The sequence below is a fragment of the Ammodytes marinus genome (genome assembly GCF_949987685.1).
Source record: "Ammodytes marinus genome assembly, chromosome: 7".
In the NCBI taxonomy this organism is placed as follows: domain Eukaryota; kingdom Metazoa; phylum Chordata; class Actinopteri; order Uranoscopiformes; family Ammodytidae; genus Ammodytes; species Ammodytes marinus.
The window spans coordinates 14,087,591-14,107,240 of NC_137211.1; the positions used below are offsets into that span (position 1 = coordinate 14,087,591).

The 19,650-nt window shown below is 42.2% G+C and overlaps 1 protein-coding gene across 1 annotated transcript; it reads left to right on the plus strand.

Annotated features, from left to right (window-relative positions):
• The first annotated feature begins 4,958 nt into the window (after positions 1-4,958).
• Positions 4,959-19,392, plus strand: LOC307253759 (tetraspanin-2-like). Its single transcript, XM_080031920.1, has 8 exons — positions 4,959-5,161; positions 11,630-11,732; positions 15,601-15,698; positions 15,853-15,927; positions 16,018-16,101; positions 16,191-16,247; positions 16,395-16,478; positions 16,575-19,392. The coding sequence occupies exons 1-8, from the start codon at positions 5,093-5,095 to the stop codon at positions 16,638-16,640; spliced, it is 636 nt and encodes a 211-aa protein (XP_079888046.1). The 5' UTR covers positions 4,959-5,092; the 3' UTR covers positions 16,641-19,392.
• The last annotated feature ends 258 nt before the right edge of the window (positions 19,393-19,650 follow it).

Genomic DNA, 19,650 nt, shown 5'->3' on the forward strand with positions numbered 1-19,650 from the left:
AGTGACTGCAGTTAGCAGTCCCCTCCCTCGTTCCTACGTCACCACCACATGAATGCGCAGCCTTCTTCTTCAGATAGTGCTGCGATGGAGAGCAGCATGTCATCATTCACAAACACAGAGACCCGCCTCTTCATAGCGCTGTGTCTCCTGATTGGATAAAAACGAGCGGGATACTCAAAATTGTATCTGGCCATTACTGCAAAGCTGAATGACTGGTAGACCTGTGTTATGAACTGCGCATACTGTTTAAGTGATTGCTGTATGAATATAGAGTGATTTAACAGGTATCTTAAAAAATATCTCTTACTTCTCCTATAAAGCTGTTCTGATCGATATTTTTATAATAATTGGTATGTTAAATATAAGAGAAGTCTGCCAAACGACTAACCCCAGAGATAATTACAGGTATTACCCAACTCAGCAGTTCCCCTCAACTCTACAGTATGTCCATTTTTTAAATCTTTAACCTCTTGGTTTCTGTTGCTACTACAAGTGGCTATTCTTAATTTCAGACGACTACTGTGTCTCCTTTTGGCGCTGCAGATTATTCCAGAACAGAAGACGGCAGGGTTGACTTCAGAGGAACGCAGCACAGAAAGGGCCTAGCATCCCTTGCATACTTGTACATCCATAGACCAGGTTATTCCCAGGGTGAAGGAACGTCATTGACACCCTGCAGGCCTGCGAGTCCGGCTCCACATTTTATACACACACAGAGAAAGATGGATTGGCTGAGCTGTTCCCCAGCAGGTCAGAAGAATTCCTTTCACCGTGACAAACTGGCGTAAACACAGCTGTGGGAAATGCCTCTAAATACAGGGGCCATACATAAAGATGGGTGACAAATGTGAAACATCTCCCATAGGTGCTTAAGTTGGTTGAAATGTGGTGACACTCAGCACCCAGCAATCATTTTGGTGCTTATCAAACCATCTAGTAACCCCTCTTTCCCTGTATCGAGGCACCTGCATTCTCTCCCCGCTCTCCCCGCTCACATATTTATTCAGGTCATTCCTATTATTTGTCAAGGATGTGGGGTGAAACTAAGGGCAGCCCAGGGCAATCAAAAGAAATGTATATCACTCAGACTGATTGTTGTCATCCTTTTAGTGGTAATTTAGTAATCAAAAGTACATTTAGGAAGATGCTTTAATATGTTAACTTTGACAAAAGCATCTTCTAGGACGTTTGACAAAACTGACTATTGCACCTATCTGTCTGTTTTTATGTGGGGTTGTTTTTCTTTTGGGTGGTGGATCTCAGGCAGGATCTCTGAGGATCTGGGGCCCCTGGGCAATTATCTGATTTAACCAGTTTGCTGGTACTTCAGGCCTGTATAATGCAGATTATATTTGTTTTAGATTGGGAATGGCTGCTAACAGACAAAGTAGGCCTACAGAAAAGGGGTATTCATTTTCACCAATGCACAGATACAGCATTAGCAATAATATGCTACCCTCTTGTGGTCAGGTTGATAAGTGATTAATGGTGGTGGCAAATGAATAGGAGAAGAAAAGGACGATAGTTACAGAGCTCTCTCTTTCTCTTTCTCTCTTTCCCTTATTATCTGCTCCCTTCCGACTGAAAGTTGAATTCTGCACCTCTCCTCACATCATCACCCTCCCCAGGCACCTGGCTGTGCTCTCACCTTCACATATGCCGCTGCTTCACAATAATATTTTAGCTCTGGATGTGTTGCCAGGAAACCTACTCACAGCAAGTCTGTCTGATCAAAGGTTTTTCAAAAGCTGACATCAGATGACCTCTCACTTTTGCTGGATGAAAACTGACCACAGCAGCTGTGAAGTAACACAAGGAACACACCTGCATGTTAAAGGGGAGAAAGGGGAAGTTCAGCTCTGGCAACAATCCCTGCACCCTCACAAAAAAGGCACTAATTTATGTGCGACCATTCGTAAAAACATTGCTTTTTTTTGCTTATCTCCCGCTGCATGAATGACAGTTTGTAATGTGAACAGTAGATGGTGCTGCTGCAACGGGTGGAGGTCCTGCCAGTTTGTTGTTGTCATAACTATTGAAAGTCTCGGCATCACAGCCTATGTAATAGGATTTTCAAAAAACTAAAAAAGACAAACAATCCTATGAAACTTTAGTTAAGTTGCAGCTTGATTCACCCCCTGACAAAGTGAGAATATCGCTGAGCCTCAGTCACAGCCGACAGATATCTCAGTCTGTAATCAATAATGACCTCAACCTCAGAGCTAGGGGAAAAAGTCCAGGCCCTGACCCTAACATGGGTGTAACAGACAGGGCAAATAACAACAGTTACTGTTCCCACCCATTCAAGAGAGGACAAAAGCTGGGCTCTATTAAAAATCTGAGGATATTTACAAAAGTCAATACAACAGTTTAAATTGATTTATATTTTTCTGGCTCACATATTTTTTTATAAAATATGTTGACAGACCATTTAACTGGCTAAAAGTGCCAAGATACTGACCACGCCAACCACACGATGGACCTGTTAACTTAGGCTATGGATGTAAAGTGATCTAGTCAGCTATTTGTTATCTATTTTCACGACCGTCATGACCTTCAAGCATTTTTCTTGTGCACATGTTTGGAACCACGTAGCAACTGAGCCACCAACAGCCACCAACAACAACCGACAGGACAGCAGGGACACAGTGCTCTTTTTCTCAGTCTTATCAGGCTTTCCTCTTTTGGCAATACTCTGGTCGACATCCAAACAAAACCTCCTTTCCTGCAGTGCTCGGCTTGACAGACCACTTTGTTCCTCTATAAGGACATTTGCTAACTGCTCTGTGGATGTTTTCCCCCCTCGCTCTCCATGGTTGTGGGGAAAATATTTACGTTCAACATGGCATTGCAGATGAGTTATATGCTCCCGAGTCCCGGTCACTGATGACACTGAGGAAAGAAATCCAGCAGAGGGGCCACTCTTTCCATTTCATTAGTACACATAGTTTCTGTCTTGTTTGGAGAGGGCTGATGCTTTGCACGGGGTAAGATAATGCATTTAGGAATGGGCTAATTTTATAAAATACACACAGGCAGTAAACTAGCCTAGGCCTACTACTTCTACTGGAGTAGCCTAACCCGAACACTAATACAAAAGAAACAACGACTTCTTCGGGGATAAAATGCCAAAACCTCTTCAGGACCATATTATATAAAGATAAAGATTAATAAGCTGAATGAGGAAAGCTGAAGCTAAACTCGTGGGAACCCATCGCTCCAGGATAGGATTTTGTATCACAAGCAAGCAGAGAGAAGTCAAAACTATTTGAGTTCACAGTCCATCCTTTAAGAAAAAGTCAACTAAGCTATTATTGATATATCAATAGGCAACTTCCATGTTGACACTTTTATTTATTTACAAGTGGTTTATATTGCTGCACCGAGATGTGCTTTGAATAGGAGCAATGTTTGGGAAAGGCTATTTGATTGCATTTAAGAAATGCCCCAACATCTCACCCTCATGGTTTGTAAAAGCGAGTAAATCCTATTATGTAAAGATGTGATTACAAAAGCAACTTTTTTTCTGCACAGGTGCTAGGCTTCCCCTTATTCACTAGCCGTCTACATTATTCGCTCTGAACCTGAGGTCAGTAACTCTGTCATGCTTGTTCCCATACTTCACATGTGGATGATGAAAATGTTGGAGGGTTAGACTTATATATCATAGTCTTGTGAAAAAATAACCTACTGTATTTTGCTGTAAAATTTGTAACACTAAAGGTGTGTATGGATAGTGGGTGTGGTTCTGAAACTGAATATGAAGCAAACATAATAGGACCAGACCCATGTTACTCAAGATATCAAGAATTATCCTAAATTATTTGTTGGCCAAGGTGTTGAACATCTAGCAAAAGAATATTTCAACAAGAGGAACCACAATCGTAATTATACAATGAAAATGAGCTATCATTGCCAATATGCAGGTCAAGTCAAATCAAGTCATTTTTTTTTAGGTACCACACAAATAACACTTTGCCACAGGGAGCTTTACAATCTAAACAGCACCAAACTCCCTCCTTGAATCCTGGATTGGGTTCAGGTAAAAACTCCCCCTAAAAAAATGGAATTCACAGAGAAATGGAAGAAACCTTGGAGAGAGCAACAGCAGAGGAAACAATCTCCCAGGACAGACAAACATCCGATTAAAGTTGAGTGCACAGAATAGACCAACACAAATCTCAATTAAACAAGTTTTTGTGGGTTTTCTGGGTCACATGACGTCCTCACCACCATGGTAAGAAGACAGGCCACACACAACAACACAAGAGGCCAGCACAACATTAAGAGACAGACAGTCAGACAAACAAGGGAGAGAGAGGATAGCATGTTAACTCGGAGGAGAAGGGGAGAAAATAGGTTAAAGGTTAAATCGGCTAGGGGGGGATGTCGATGATGATCCATTCGTGGAATGAGGCAAGGTCAGCCATGCCAGCAATCTCCATAGCATGAACAGAAATTGTGGTGTGTAATAACACACTTTGGCTAATAATAACTAATTGTTCCAACAAATCACTTGTCAAAAATAACACTAATTATTAGATTATCACATGCACATTTTAGTAGGCTATCAAAAACGCTTAAATTACATTACAATAGCTATGTGTTGACAATTGTATTTTTGTTTTCTTGCTGTGTTGCTCCAGGTTAGATTAAACATTTACATTCCTTAAGGTTACATAGGCCTACTTAAAGTTAAAAGGAAAAACTGAACATGCAGTGGATGGCAGTTTAAAGGTCTATATAGGGACTTTTATTACAGCGAAAGAAACACATCGTCCAAACCTTTGTCCCCAACAGTCCCCATCGTGTAGCTAGTCTCGGTCCCCCCTTTAGCCCCCCTCTGTATTATTGAAAGGGGCGGTCTGGAAAGAGTTTAAGCAGATCCTGCGGTGTTTTGTGTGCGTGCACGCGCGCGTGAGCGCATTTGTTTTAGAGCGAGAGAGAGGCTACCCGGACTGTGCTTCTTGATGCACAAGTGTTGTGACCGGAGTGGACTGTTATTGTCACAGTGAGCGAAGCCAATACAACCGTAGTAACATTTTGCCGGGTCAATAAGGGCATAACGCCGTCGCCGAGACATCCAGCCGAAATGGGAAAGGTGGAAGGAGGAATGAAATGCGTGAAATACCTTTTGTTCGTGTTCAACTTCATATTCTGGGTAAGTGCATGTTCCGTGTTGTGTTGTGTTGTGTTGTGTTGTGTTGTGTTGTGTTGTGTTGTGTTGTGTGGCGACGGGATGCTATGCGCTTATTGTAAATGAAACCGGAGCAAGTGCGGCAGTGCAGACTAGGCTATAGGCTACTCACTCAATACATCTCTCACTTTCACACCCACGTGGTATTTTAGTTGCTATGCATGTTTTGTTTGCCGTTTTTGCATTCATCCTCAGGTCGGAATCCCGTGTGCTTTATTTAGTTTCCGTGGGCTTTTACTCTACGCGGCGCGGAAAGGCTGACAGCAAGAGTTCTGGCTCACCGGGCTCAAATCAGATTTTCCACAGAGGAAAAACCCGCCTCTCCCCGCCCCCCTTTTCCCGGGGAAGTGTGTTTTTGAAAGGAAGACTGAATGAAAATACAGACAGAGGGAGAGAGAATTGCGAGACAGCACGGAAAACAAGCACTTGGCTCCCTGCACCAAGTAACAAACGGTGCAAGATGATTGATAAACTTAAGTTACAACCACCCCGGGACACAAGATGCCCCAACTGCTTCTTCTAAGTTTTTTTTTAATAAAAAGCAGAACGTGCACTCAAAACACAAGACACTTAAAGTATTCTAATTTGTATGTTCAAAATTGTAATTTGGCTTTACTAGAAACTGTTTATGGTGTTGTGGCTGAAATAGGCTACCCTTTATATTTCTAACAGTGCCAATTCTGAATCTCCTTTTTTCAGCCTCAGTCTGAAATGCTCTGTTTTAGAGCCTGTCTCTTTAAGCCCCGCCTTCAAAAAAGCCCAGTCTGCTCTGATTGGCCCTGAATCTAACTGCCAGTCGTAAACATGACAGCTCTGTATATTTGTAATGCACGTTCTGAATATAATTATTTAAAACAACTAGCCTATATTGGTTGATAACCTGTGTGTGTGTGTGTGTGTGTGTGTGTGTGTGTGTGTGTGTGTGTGTGTGTGTGTGTGTGTGTGTGTGTGTGTGTGTGTGTGTGTGTGTGTGTGTGTGTGTGTGTGTGTGTGTGTGTGTGTGTGTGTGTGTGTGTGTGTGTGTGTGTGTGTGTTGTGTAAAGGGGGGCACTTTGGCTTATATGTGCCATGGTTTTCACTCTTCAGAGGGGACGCCCCTATGTAGGCTATGTGTATGTGTGTGTGTGTGTGTGTGTGAGAGAGAGAGAGAGAGAGAGATTTTCCAACAAGCATCTGCAGAGTGGATCAGGCGCTGAGTGCAGCGTGAATGGATCCATTGTGACAGCGGGACAATAGCATAACTTCAGTCTGCTGCTCCTGCCTGGCTTAGCAGCATAGCCTGCTGGAGCCCTATACGTGCAGCAGCCCCACTGGTCCCATTAAGTTGTCCTATCTCCACTTAACGCAATATCCCCACATCCAGACTGGGTGCGGCTGTTGCTGGAATCTCCTTTCCATTCACCTGAGTGTGGAAACATGCACTAGTAGACGAGTAGCCAAGAGACAACACGTGTTCAGTGAGAGAAGGAAAATAGAGAAAAGGATGACAGCAAATGTGATCAGAGAGAAAAGGGTCATTGGGAGATTGAGAGGGATATTCATGTGCCCGTGTGCAAAAGAGGGACAGTTGGCACCATCGTGACCCAGATACAGATAGAAAATAGATCAGGATAGCGGGATATTCTGGATGGATGGATGGATGTGTGTGTATGTGTGTATGTGTGTATGTGTGTATGTGTGTATGTGTGTGTGTGTGTGTGTGTGTGTGTGTGTGTGTGTGTGCGTGCTACATGTCCTACAGGACCACAGAGACACTCATATGGATGCTTCTCTACTTTTTTGGTGCACTCTGCGTACGAGCTCATGGACTGTCTTTGTGACAAAGTAACACTGACTGATCCCTCTCAGTCCCAGCTGCAGCCCCATCTGTTGATGGTGCAATGAGAGATGATGGGGTGTGTGTGTGTGTGTGTGTGTGTGTGGTGTGTGTGTGGTGGAGGAGGGGCAGAGATGTGTTTCCCTTTACACGCCCACATGAGCCCAGAGTGGACAGTAGACAGACAGGCCAGTGGCTCTTCTGATGGACAGGATGAGCTGAGTTTTGAGACATACTGACACTAGCACCCTTTAAACACAAACAAGAAGTTGACTGAGAGTGGTGTGCGCAGTTTAGTGAAAGCATGGTGATCAATCAATGCTGAATGAAGTTGCTCTGTGTTTAAATAAAACCTCCAACTCTGTTGCACACCATCATGATGTAGTGAGATAGACGCCTGCAGGGCTCCATTGAACTGTCATTAATGTAAAACCCTAGCCGGACTTTCTGGCCTGTGTTTGCGTGCTATATTTCACTGTCTGCCCCATTTAGTCAAAAGTGAAATGTGTAAGGTAAACAGTGTTGGGCAAACATTGCTTTGTTGCTTGATATGAAATGTGCAGCATGAAGCGTCTTCTCAACAGATATCCTAACTCCTCCTTAAAAAAACATACGATATGTCACATTCGTTTATTTGATATCCCAGCAAGCTAACAAACAATGCAACATGTAAAGGGTGTTACTGTTTCCCTTCTTCTCTTTTTCTGCATTTATTTCTATAGCAAGCACAAGTTTCAGCCAAACCAAACAACTCCTCTTCTTTTATTAGGATTGCGTCTAAGTATGGCAGCGAACAAGGCAGCCTTAACCATCCGCCACCATTGTGCATTATATAAAACATTCTTGATAAATATTGCGCTATAATATAACAATATTTTTTATTTATATAGTTTAAGAGATGATTAACAATTTATTCCACTTTAGGAATTGGATGAGCCCAACTGAATATCAAAGGTAGCTGGTGCCAAAAAACTATAAGAAAATAGATAGTTTTACAGAGCAGTGAGTCAAAACAAGCAAAAACATTAAATGTTCATATACTAACATAATTGTTGCCCCATTTCCATGTGATCATTATTTTATAAATCCTAATAACACCACAACCATAATTAGAATAAAAAGTTTTAATGTAAAAAATAGGACTTTTACCAGTCTGAACAAGATGTCAATCTTTCTAAATGCTTCATGGACTTATGGAGATAACCAAAAGCTTTTGACACTAAACCATTCAGCTCTGTTGTCCAAATTGAGGGTCATTTTCTTTTCTTTTTTTCTAATATTAAAAAAAATATGCAATAATCCAAATGTATTCATATTTTGTTGTCAAGTAATTAAGTAAGATGAGATTGTTGGCAAAAAGATTGACGAAAGGAAGAGACATATTTTTCTACTGTGAGAAAGTGTTTCAGTTTCAGGACAGATACACACAGTGTGGATATTTGGACCGTAACTGCTATCATTTATTTTACAATAAAGATTCCAACATTAAGAAGATTTTTCTGGTACTATGCACTGACTTTTAAATCAATGACACTTGAATTTGAATAATTCAGCCCTACAAACACACTTGTCTGGGTTGTAGGGCCGATGTGTGCCACTATACACTCCCCCACCCCACTCTAGCCCAGTGACACAGTACAATGAGATTTACTCCACCCATCATTTTTAATGTGCGCTTGCATCTGTTTTCCCAAACATATGCCAGACAGAATACTATTTTTGACAAGCCTATGTCACTTACTGCAGCAGCACTTTGTTTTACTTTCGTATACTGCTTTTGCTTTACTTTACATGAAGACTTTTTTCCCTCCCTTAAAACAAGGCCTAACCAAGAAAGAGGATAATGCCACAAACTGTCTCTGACCAAGACCACAGCCTTGTGTCAGCTCAGCCCCTATTCTCATGGAAACTTCCTTTACTCAAACATTTTATAACCACACTGTTAAAAACAAAAGGGCCTCATAAAATAACCTCAATACAGTTGCGATAGAGATATTTTTATCCCAACTATTATTCAGACATACAAAACTGTCCTCATAGGACAGAAAAAAAGGACACGGGAACGCTGCTTTTTGCACTTTCATCTACCTTTTTAGAGACAATACTGGATCTATATAGGACACAGGATGAAATGTTGTCCTTGCATCTTAACAATATGTAGTATGTGTCCACAGGTAATAATTCTCCATTTTCCTTTCTCCCTTCCTTCGTTCAGCCTCTCTTTCATTGTGTCTATCTGTTTCCAGTCGGTCTTTGTCCTTATGGTGCGGTTGGGAGGGAGGGAGGCAGGGGGGAGGCAAGAGATAAAGTGGGATAGGAGAGGGGGATGGTTGGGGTGGGGTAGGGATGGTGGTGGTGGTGGATTTGTTAGCTGGGAGAAGGGAGGGGTGTGCTTGCCTGGTGTCAGACGGGGGGACTAAAGTGGTGGGGGGTAAAGCAGGGTGGTATGTAAGTAGCAGCGTGGTTAATGGGACCTTTGGGATGGTCGGGCCGATGAGTGCCAGAGTTGAGAATGTACTTAGTGTGTCAGCTACTACTGCCTGCAGTGTTTGATCTTGCCCCCCACCACGATCTAAAACGAGACCTTTCAATGCGGTCTCCATCTATGCGTCTGGTTTTGAGAAGGCTTTTGAACGCAGACATAACAGTAATGATGAGGTTTTGGCTGAGCGGCTATGAGCTCTTTTCAACTTCTGAAACAAACAACCACCTGCTGCTCCACCATTAGCACCATCCACGGCACTGACGACACCACCGACTCTTTGCACGTTCGTTGTTTACATCCACACCATTCAGCGGACTTCAGTCCTCAACTCACACCTCAAAATAAGACCGTCGCACCGTCGGGTGTTTTCCGAAACAAATACCGCACGTTAAATAGAACCAGAGCCCTTGTCTCCGCCCTAATCCATTTTGGGTTGGTAAATCCACGTATCTACAGCCTTTACTTTGTGCTGCTTTATCACTTTGGAGCTGCTAATCCTGAACACCCCCACGGAGAGTTCAGCTGCCCCATACATCACCAACCATGACACTAAATCCTCACTTTGGGAGGAAGCTGCATTTCCCAAACACCTGTCCCATTCCGATGCTTTACAACTGAGCTACTGGCTTTACTTCCGAACAACACCATCAAATATGACCCTGCTGACCTGAAGTGGAGGAGGAAGGGGAGCAGGATTAGATACAGAATATAAAGGATGAAAGCGTAGAAGCGATAGAATTAGCCGAACCACGAAATAGTAGGGAGTAGATTTTGACGGCAAGATGTCACAAAGTGAAACAAAGATACAGACATGGAACAGTTTGTTTTTGCCTGAACTTGGCAACAGGGATTGTTTGTCCTTTCTGGATATATTTTAACAGAGCTCAAGGACATAGAAGGAAGCAGTCACCCAAACAACATTCTACCTACTTTTGAGATCTAGGACACACAGTAACCATGTGACTCTGAATCACTGTCCATTTAGACAAATCACTTTATTTCTCTGCACATAGACACTGCGTTATCTTGCAGCTCAGAGGGTTTTTAGGCTGGATTATCCTCAGGAGGCCTGGGCTCAGTGGCCATTAAAACCCTTTAAAGTATTGATCTGTCAGTCACCCACCACAGTCTCTGCCCTAGAGAGCATCTCGGATCTCAGAAACAAAAAAGCATTTACTTCAAGGTCTTCTGGCCACTTAGAGAAGAAAAGGATTTTGCTGGAGTCGGTTTGCCTGGAGGCAAGAGCATGGCAGGGAGTATGATTTCAGTGGATGTGTTCTGATTGTGGTGTAGATGAAGGAAAGTATGAGCAACATGTGACCACATTTCCAAACAAACAGGAGAGCCTGTTAATGCTCAAGGTGCCACACTGCTGCCCGCAGCCAAGCGGGTCATTTTCTCCCTACTGGGAAGCCAGACATCATTAAGGGGTGTTACAAAGTTACATTAGTTACACGTTGCTAGGATCTATTAGTTTAGAACACTTAGACGATCTACTCATGCTGCGGCAGTAAAAAATTCAATTATTTAGCCCAACCAACTTGTTATTGAAAGAGTTCTTTGCATGCAGAAGTGTAAAGGGTGGAGGGCTGCAGTGGAAACTCCACAGCACCACTTGCTTTATTTATGTGGAAAAATCACTTTTAGGGAGAGCAAGAGAACAAGCGCTCTGAAGGCCTAAAAAACACACTTGAGCTTCAGATGAAAGGAGCATGGCGTTTTTGACGAATGCTGGAACCAATTTACAGCAACGATCTGAAGCCAGGACATAAATGATAGAAGAAGCATGCTTCATTATGAAAAACATAACAGAAAATGATCTATTTTGTACTCCATAGTTACGGGCTGTGTTTTTTTCAAAATAATGACCGTCTGCATGTAAGCATGTGGCATTTTAATGATTATAACATCTTTGACCTGAGGGGAGAAAGGGAGCATGAGGGAAGACTACAGTCAGGGAATACAGTTGGTATTTATTAGGGTTCGGTTACAATTAAGGCCCGCAGTCTTTACAACAGTGGACCACCTGTATGCAGAGTTGCATCCTTTGTTAGTCATGGCTACGCATTTTTTCTGAAATAAGTAGCAAAGGTTTCATCCAAGTTTTTCTCTCCTTTCTCTGTCTCTCCAGTTGATGGGATCCTTTGTTCTGGCAGTGGGACTGTGGCTGCGTTTTGACCCAGAAACTGTGTCTCTGCTCAATGGTGATAAAGCTCCAGACACTTTCTTCATCGGTGAGTCTGAAGAACACCTCAGATCATCTCCACACACAATAATGTCAACACAGTGTACGTGTGTAACAATATTCTACATCACATTCAACACAAGGCCATTGATTCAATATACAGCCCCGTGAAGTTCCATAGTTGCACCTAGAAGATACCTGTTATGATCATGTGTCCTTATTTTTTAATACACTGCACTCTTTAGTATCACATTCATATCAAAATTACATGTTCCTCTCATCGGTGTCATACTCAGTCTGGAAAAAGGGTCTGTTTATTACTTGTAAATGCAACTCCGTTTGAATCAGAGTAAATGTCTGTCTCTGTGTCAGAGGGCATACAGTATTTCAAAAACAGGCCTCCTTCCATGCACATAGACAAAATACAAAAGATATTGTGTGTAAGGGGAAAATATTCCGTGCCCTTGTGCAAGTCAGTCTTTTTTTGTGTGTCAATGTGTATATGTATGCGTGCTCATAGTTTGCCATACATGAATGTCCAATTTAACATCATTTTTCATGCTTGTGTACTTTTTTAAACCGAAAATGAGTGTGACAAACACAAAGTTATGGCTGTATAAAGCGTAAATCCAAAAGGGAAACCACAGGGCCTCTAACCACCTTCCACTCAGTCAACCAGATGGAAAGAAAAGATGGATAAGCAAGAGGACAATCATACTAACAGATGGGGATCCATGGCAGTGATTTGAAGGAAAAATAAGATGGGACGTCAAGTGAAATGACAAAGTGCAGAATGGCCAGGGAGGTGTTCCGCTTTCCAATGTAGGCTCTTCCTTTTCTCCTACTCTCGCCACACAGCGATCAGTGTGATACTACATTGCTATAACTGTCTTACGGGTACTTCTGCTTCTCTGGAGCAGGTTTTAGACTGACACAGCTTGTGTAATGGTAGACAATAGTTGCAGACTTCCTTAATAAAGTAAAGGTATTTCGTCACTTTCAGTTAAACACACTAGAAGACCAGTTGACTGGTGGCGGCTTGTGCAATTGGGGACAAAAGCTGGGTCCCCAATTGTGTTAGTGGTTGAAGTGAGGGTAATGTCAAGGTTAAGGCAAGTGTAGGTTATGGTAAGTCTCCAGGAAATGAATGTACTTTAAGTCTATGTTAATACCCCTAACATGAGATAATTAAACTTGTGTGTAAATGTTTGTTTGTGTGAAACCTAAATTGCCATGTGGTTGGACTGAGGCAGGGTTCGACATAACGTATAGCCCGATTGCCCGGGGCCAGTAAAATCATATGCAGGGCAAGTTGATTGGCCAGTCACTGTCCCGCCCGGGCCAGTGACTGGCCAATCACAGTTCAGTATCTTTTTGTAGACTACATCATGGTTCATTGCAATGCGCGTTCTGAGTCGTAATGAAAGCAGTGTTTATTTAAGACTCAATATAATAAACCTAATATAAAATATATTTTTTAATGAAAGGCCAGTGGACAACCGATGCGTGGGCGTTTTGACAGGCACCGTTGGCAGAGCTGCCTACCGTCCGCCTGCGAGTCGACAAATCAATCGACTTACTCTGCCCCCTTTCTTTCTTCCCACAGCAGAGGTTGAGGCGCAGAAAATGATAACTGCGCTTTTCCTTTATCTGCCGCCGTAATGTTACAATATTTGCATCCAAGCCCCAATGGTAATACAAATGAGAGGCGTTATTTAAACGCTGTGAATGCGTCTCCAGTGATTGTGTCGGTTGTAGACAGAAACGAACCTACAGTTCCTATAGTCGCGCAGTTTGGCACTGTGTTTTCAGGCTCGAGACATTCAATCAGATCGCGGAAGTCTTTCCCATTGAAATCGCTAACGGGGAGAATATCCCCGGTTATTATTTTAGCCACAAACCACAGTTCATCTGCGCGGCGGCTCACTCGCTGGCGAGATCACACGGTGAAACGCTGCTGTGATCGGACGAAGGCATTGTGTGTTTCTAAGGTGATTTAACGTCATAGTCTTAGACGAGCGTTTAACTTATGCTGCATATTTTGCACTGCATTGTTTTTTATCAATAGTTTGAAAAAATGGTCCCACACCGGACTCTTATGTGAAGCTGACACTTCATGGAGAAGTGACACTGCTGCAGCGCGCTCACGACCAGACGTGAACTCACATACACGGTGAAATCTCCCATTAAAAAAACGGCATAACCCACTGATTTTCGGATTTCTATTCTATTTTTAAAGTCAACTTGAGCGAAAGTGGAAAACCGGTCATTCGGTCGACACATTCACATCCCTAATGCATATAGAGAAAGTAATAAAAACAGCCTACCACACCACAAAGAATGATCAGACCTTCATCTCTTATTTATTTTTTATGTTTGAACATGACTTCTGCAGGTGAACTATTCATTAAACTGCCCAAATTCAAGAATAAAAACAACCTTCAAACTACTGGACTTTAAAATACTGGCCGACTCTTTCAACATACTTTCAGTTGTAGGCTTCTAATTCAATATGTTTGCCTGGTTTTATATTATGTGTATGAGCAATATCAACATTTCAATTAACTAAAAGAAAAATAACCAAATCTAAAGGGAATATCTATACTGTTACAGTATAGATATTCCCTTTAGATCTGGTTATCTTTCTTTATTTTTCTAATACAGGTATTATAATTATTGACACTAAATTATGAAGAAAAAAAAAGTGTGTGCAGGGCCAGTGAAAATATACAAGGGGCCAGTAAAACTCGGATCCACTGGCCCGGCGGGCCAGTAGGAAAAAAAAGTTATGTTGAACCCTGTGAGGATGGGCGTCTTCTGTCAGGTCCTCTGAGAGTATAGTGCTACACATGGCTTTGACAGTGAGAGCGCCGTTCCCACAGTAACAGCTGAGAGCGCTCAGCAGTTGCCATGCCTTGTTCCCATGGCACCAAGCCCACACAAAACTTCTCTTTTCTTTGTACTTTGAAATGACGTACTATGTCCAAGACAATGAAAACAACTTAGACCCTTAGCTAAAGGGGGAAAAAATGCAGTGGTCTGCCGAAACCTTGATCTACAGAAATACTGTCTCCACCGGTTTTTGAATGCAGCATCACTTGTCACCAGCTAACTGTCCATTGGACCCTTAATTTAGGAGCTTAACTCTCGTTTCTGTTTTGACAGAAATGATGCACCAGAAAAAATCTAAGTATCACACTAAGTCACACTATTTCTTCATACACCAGCAGGTATAAACTGTCTTCCTCTCTCTCTCCCACCTGAGCCCACATCACCTGATGATGTATCCTCTCTCACCCCGTCCTCTGCAGAGCTGTTGCCCGGCAACAGGCCCCACCAGTAGAAGTGCACCTGGGACACCAATCTGTTTTTGAATTCCTCCCTGCAGACCCAATCACGATGTACCTTTCCTAATGAGTGGGTTAATGAGAGACTGTGGACATGAAATACCCTACTTAATCAGGCCCCCACTAACAAGGCCCTCCTTTTACAGTATATATGCCAATATTAAAAGGCACAATAAGTGAGTCCACAGCTTATAAAGGATCTGACCAAGCACAAGCCACTTTGCCATTTGCTCAGCTGACCACAGAAATAGTATTGTCTGAAATGTAAATGCTGCTTTCTGAGCTCTCCTTGGAAGTCTAGATAGTGACTGTTTCAACTTGTGTTCTTGAATCTCGGCTGCCCCCTGCTGGTGGGACAGGTCATTTAAGTTGCCAGATAAACTCAGTGGAAAGAGCTATAGGGGGAATCAAACATACTATGCTTGTATGCCTTACTCCTACAAGCTGGTGTATGTAAATGATATTGATAAATAAGTCAAAGGATTTCTAAAGGTTGTTTGCCTCACAACTAAAGTCCCTTTTTTTTTTGCATTTTTGCAAGTGATAACTCTCTTTTACCTGTTCCTCCAGGTGTGTACATTCTGATAGGTGCTGGCAGTCTGGTGATGTTGGTTGGTTTCTTTGGCTGCTGTGGAGCTGTTCGGGAATCTCAATGCCTACTGGGTTCAGTGAGTACAAATAAGTAAAATCTGAACTGAATTGCTTTTGTCACTGACCTTACAACAGTTGGAAAATACCATTAGGCAGACATATAGTTCACCCATAATCTATTAACTGTTGTAAGTACCGTACGCCGATTGTGATCTGTGGATTTGTTTGTAGTTCTTCGCCTGTCTGCTGATCATCTTTGGTGCTGAAGTGGCTGCAGGGGTGTTTGGATTCTTAAACAAAGACAAGGTACATTAGTAATTTGACAACTTGAACAGTGCGATGAGTGTGATGAATTCCAATGGGCCACGCGTTAATCACTTGTTCTCTCTCACACAGATTGTTGAAGACGTTCAGAACTTCTACACATCAGCCTACAATGAAAACACTAACGGCACATTGATCATCTCATACCAAAAAGTGGTAAGTAAGGAATACAATATTTAGGGTAAAAGATATTTGCGATATTTCAACACGCTTCCAATTTAAGATTTGTTTCTTCTTGCTTTCAGCTGAAATGTTGTGGAACCATAGCAAGCCCCTGCCCTGATCCCAATCCAGGTACCACGGTAAGATTTGTCACCATGCTCCAGGCTCAGGGAGGAAATTCAATTCTGCCCCTTTGTGGTGTAATGAATGAGTCATGGTGCTGTTCAAATCACCCTGGTTCACAACAACTTCCCACTGCCTGACTGCTCTTTACCTTTGGTCTGCAGGACTGTGAGACAGGCATCAAGGAATTCTTCAACAATAAACTCTACATCATTGGGTATGTGGGCATCGGCATCGCTGGAGTCATGGTAAGTCTAGATCTGAGAAGAGTTGAAAGCACGCACAAATATGCACTTTTTTTTTACAACTTGTTGGATTCAAACTAAATGTTCTCCTCTCCACAGATCATTGGGATGATTTTCAGTATGGTGCTCTGTTGTGCTATTCGCAACAGCAGAGAGGTCCTCTAAGCTGGGTGCTTGACCTGTACCCCCCTCACCACTCCCGGACCCTGCCCCAAAGACTGTACAGCCATCAAATCCAATGTCAGCCTCTTTCTATCGTCCATTTCGGGGGGCCCAGGAAATAGACCCTGTTCAAACAGTCCCTTTGCCACTATGGTGCTCAACCCAGCCCCTCTGGCCTGATCTCCCACTATTTCCTCAGCATTGTTCTTCATTTATTTGCCCTTTACTGGTAAAGTTGCATTATCTAAAAAGACTTAGACCATTCACATATCCAATGGGAAAAGTATAATTTCTAATGTTGACCCGACATACTGTTGCAGTAGTGTCAACGCTTTTTCACACTGACTTGACACTGACCCCTTTGGCTGTGGGAAACCTTGGCCCAAGAGCGTAATCTGAGGTCCAAGCAGCTGAGTTTGCCTATCTGTGGACACAAATACATACACACACACACACACACACACACACACACACACACACACACACACACACACACACACACACACACACACAAACACGTGCATTAACTCGCACAGACACCCAAACACAGCAATGTTGTGTAACGTAAGGCCGTAGCCTTAAAAAAGGTTTCCTCGACACCCCACTCTCCAGAGTGGGGTGTCGAGAGAGGGAATGGCCAGCGAATGCATCTGTCATGCAGCCCCAGCACCCTTACTCGTGCACATATAGTATACACATACTACAGTGTAAATTGTAAAATCAACACAGATTGGTCTTCAATACAAAATCTGCTGTAAACTTAAAGGAATAGTTCAATAATTTTGGAAAATAAAACCTATTCACTTTCACTCTTAGAGTTTAACTAGAAGATGAATAGCACTCTCATATCTGTATACAGTAAATATGAAACTACAGCCAGCAACTTCTGAGCTAAGCTTAGCACAAGGACTACAACATCTAGCCTAGCTCTGTAAACAGGAAACACCCCAGCTCTGCTTGTGTTGCCTTTTTGACCATTTAGGCATTATGGTACCTTTGGACAGAGCTAGCTTTTAAACCATTCTCAGGCCTTTATGCTAAGCTAAGTTAACTGGCTACTGGCTGTAGCATCAAAGTAACCGTAAATACATGAGAGTGGTAACTGACATTCTCATATAACTCTTGGAAAGGATGTGAATTAACTTATTTCCTAAGAAAACTTTACCAGTGGTTTGCACATTTTATTCAAATTTCGACAAATCTTGCATTCATTTTGACCTTCCACTCTGCATTTAAGAAATGTCAACTGTAGTGGATTACACAACTAAAGCTAGTTTCAGGAGTTTTCTTGTTTAACAAGAATTAATTGGAAAGCTACCTGGAGCAGGAAGAATACCTCCAAAAACTCAATACCCTGCATTTTATGATGGTCATCAAAATTTGTGCACATCATTTGTAATTGAGGAGCAACAATGTGCAGACATATTGGTACGGCGCTGGTAAAGATGATAATATGTGGAACTACAAACCAAATCTACACGTGGACGCCAAGGGAAAAGCTCCTTGTGTGTTTGGTGGCCCAGGGATATAAATACCACTTACCCTTCCTATGGACTCTTATGTAAGAGGGTACCCTCGTGTCCCTGTTGACTATATGTCATGGAAGCCATGTGGACATGTTGAAACATTTATAGGCACCGGGGCTGTGAAAAGCAGTTTTCTAAGGCGGGCCTTTGATCTCTTCCCACTACCACCTTTTTTCCCCTCTGTGCCTTAGAAGTACACTGTGAAAACACGACAAAACGTTAGAAACAACCCCTTTATTCCTCTTACATCATCAACCTCTGCAGATAAGAAGGTTGACATGCCCAACCTGGATTCAGTTCCATTCATCCAGGTAAGATCAGGCCACTGTTCATGATGTAGGGTGTATTCCAAGTGTCAGAACTCCTGTATGTAAATATGTGAGTTTTCTTGTAGTTGTACATGATTCGTGGCTGATGTGATACTATTTAACATGCTGTGTTTAGACAGAGGCTTGCAGTAGGTGTACCTTGTTGTAGTCATGGCAGTGTTTGCATTAGTCAGAGCAAATCCACACAGCTTCTTAAACGTGCCTTTCTTTGATAACAAGCTATTTATGAACAACATGCCGTCTGAAAGTAGCAAAAGATCGTAGCAAAGGTGTACATACAGTACGTTTGTAGTGTCGGACTGCAATTAATTGTCACAAACATTCGACGTGTAGCACATATGGCTCGACTTGCCATTATTGTTTTGGTGTGTTTTGTAGTGTCACACTCTTCTGTGTCGTCTCTGCAAAGAGAGCTCAAGTGGCGAAAGCTTTTTTTTTTTTTTGCCAAACTTCTTGTTTTTTTGTTCAAAGGCCATAAAACAATGATCTCAATGTTATGTCCAAATGATCAAGCTATGGAAAACAAGCCCTGGCCCACTCTCCCTTTTTTTAAATATTTTAGTGTAATGAGACAACAACATAGACTTACAGACTTGCCAGTAGGCAGTGTTTAGTCGAAGATTGACACGACACAACAGAGTCAGACTATCACCTCGTAGGCTCATTGGACTTTACAATAGGATGAACTGGGAACATTTTATTGCAACTCAATCCGTGAAAGCCTTTGCCATGTTCCTCAGTTATATTTGTTTGCGCAAATCCAGAAATGTTAAGTACTGTGCACGCAAAAAGACACTGTGTACACAGCCGAGCCTTTTATAAGATGATTGTGTTAATTTATTTGAATACCATTCCAGGCTTCTCAGGAAGATAGGTGTTTGAAGTTTAATAAAGTTTTAAACGGTTTCCTGTTTCATGTTTAATCACAACGAGTTACACTTTCTGGTATAGTCCTTTCCTCTTTACTGATATCTGATATCTTTCACATGAACTGACATAAGAATTTATAATGAATTAGTCAAGTGATGTAACTGCACTCTGAGTGCTGAATGACCTCGCCTCTTCCAGGGGCTTTTTATTTATTTTTATTTATTTATTATTCTTTCGGACAATTCCACACAATACACAATTTTCTCTTTCACATATTCATACATTTTA

Bases quoted from the DNA above. Each gene is read 5' to 3' on its own strand.
- LOC307253759 (XM_080031920.1), top strand. From the start codon at position 5,093: ATGGGAAAGGTGGAAGGAGGAATGAAATGCGTGAAATACCTTTTGTTC. The intron at 16,248-16,394 runs GTAAGATTTGTC...TTTGGTCTGCAG, and splicing joins ATCCCAATCCAGGTACCACG to GACTGTGAGACAGGCATCAA. The intron at 16,479-16,574 runs GTAAGTCTAGAT...TCCTCTCCACAG, and splicing joins TCGGCATCGCTGGAGTCATG to ATCATTGGGATGATTTTCAG.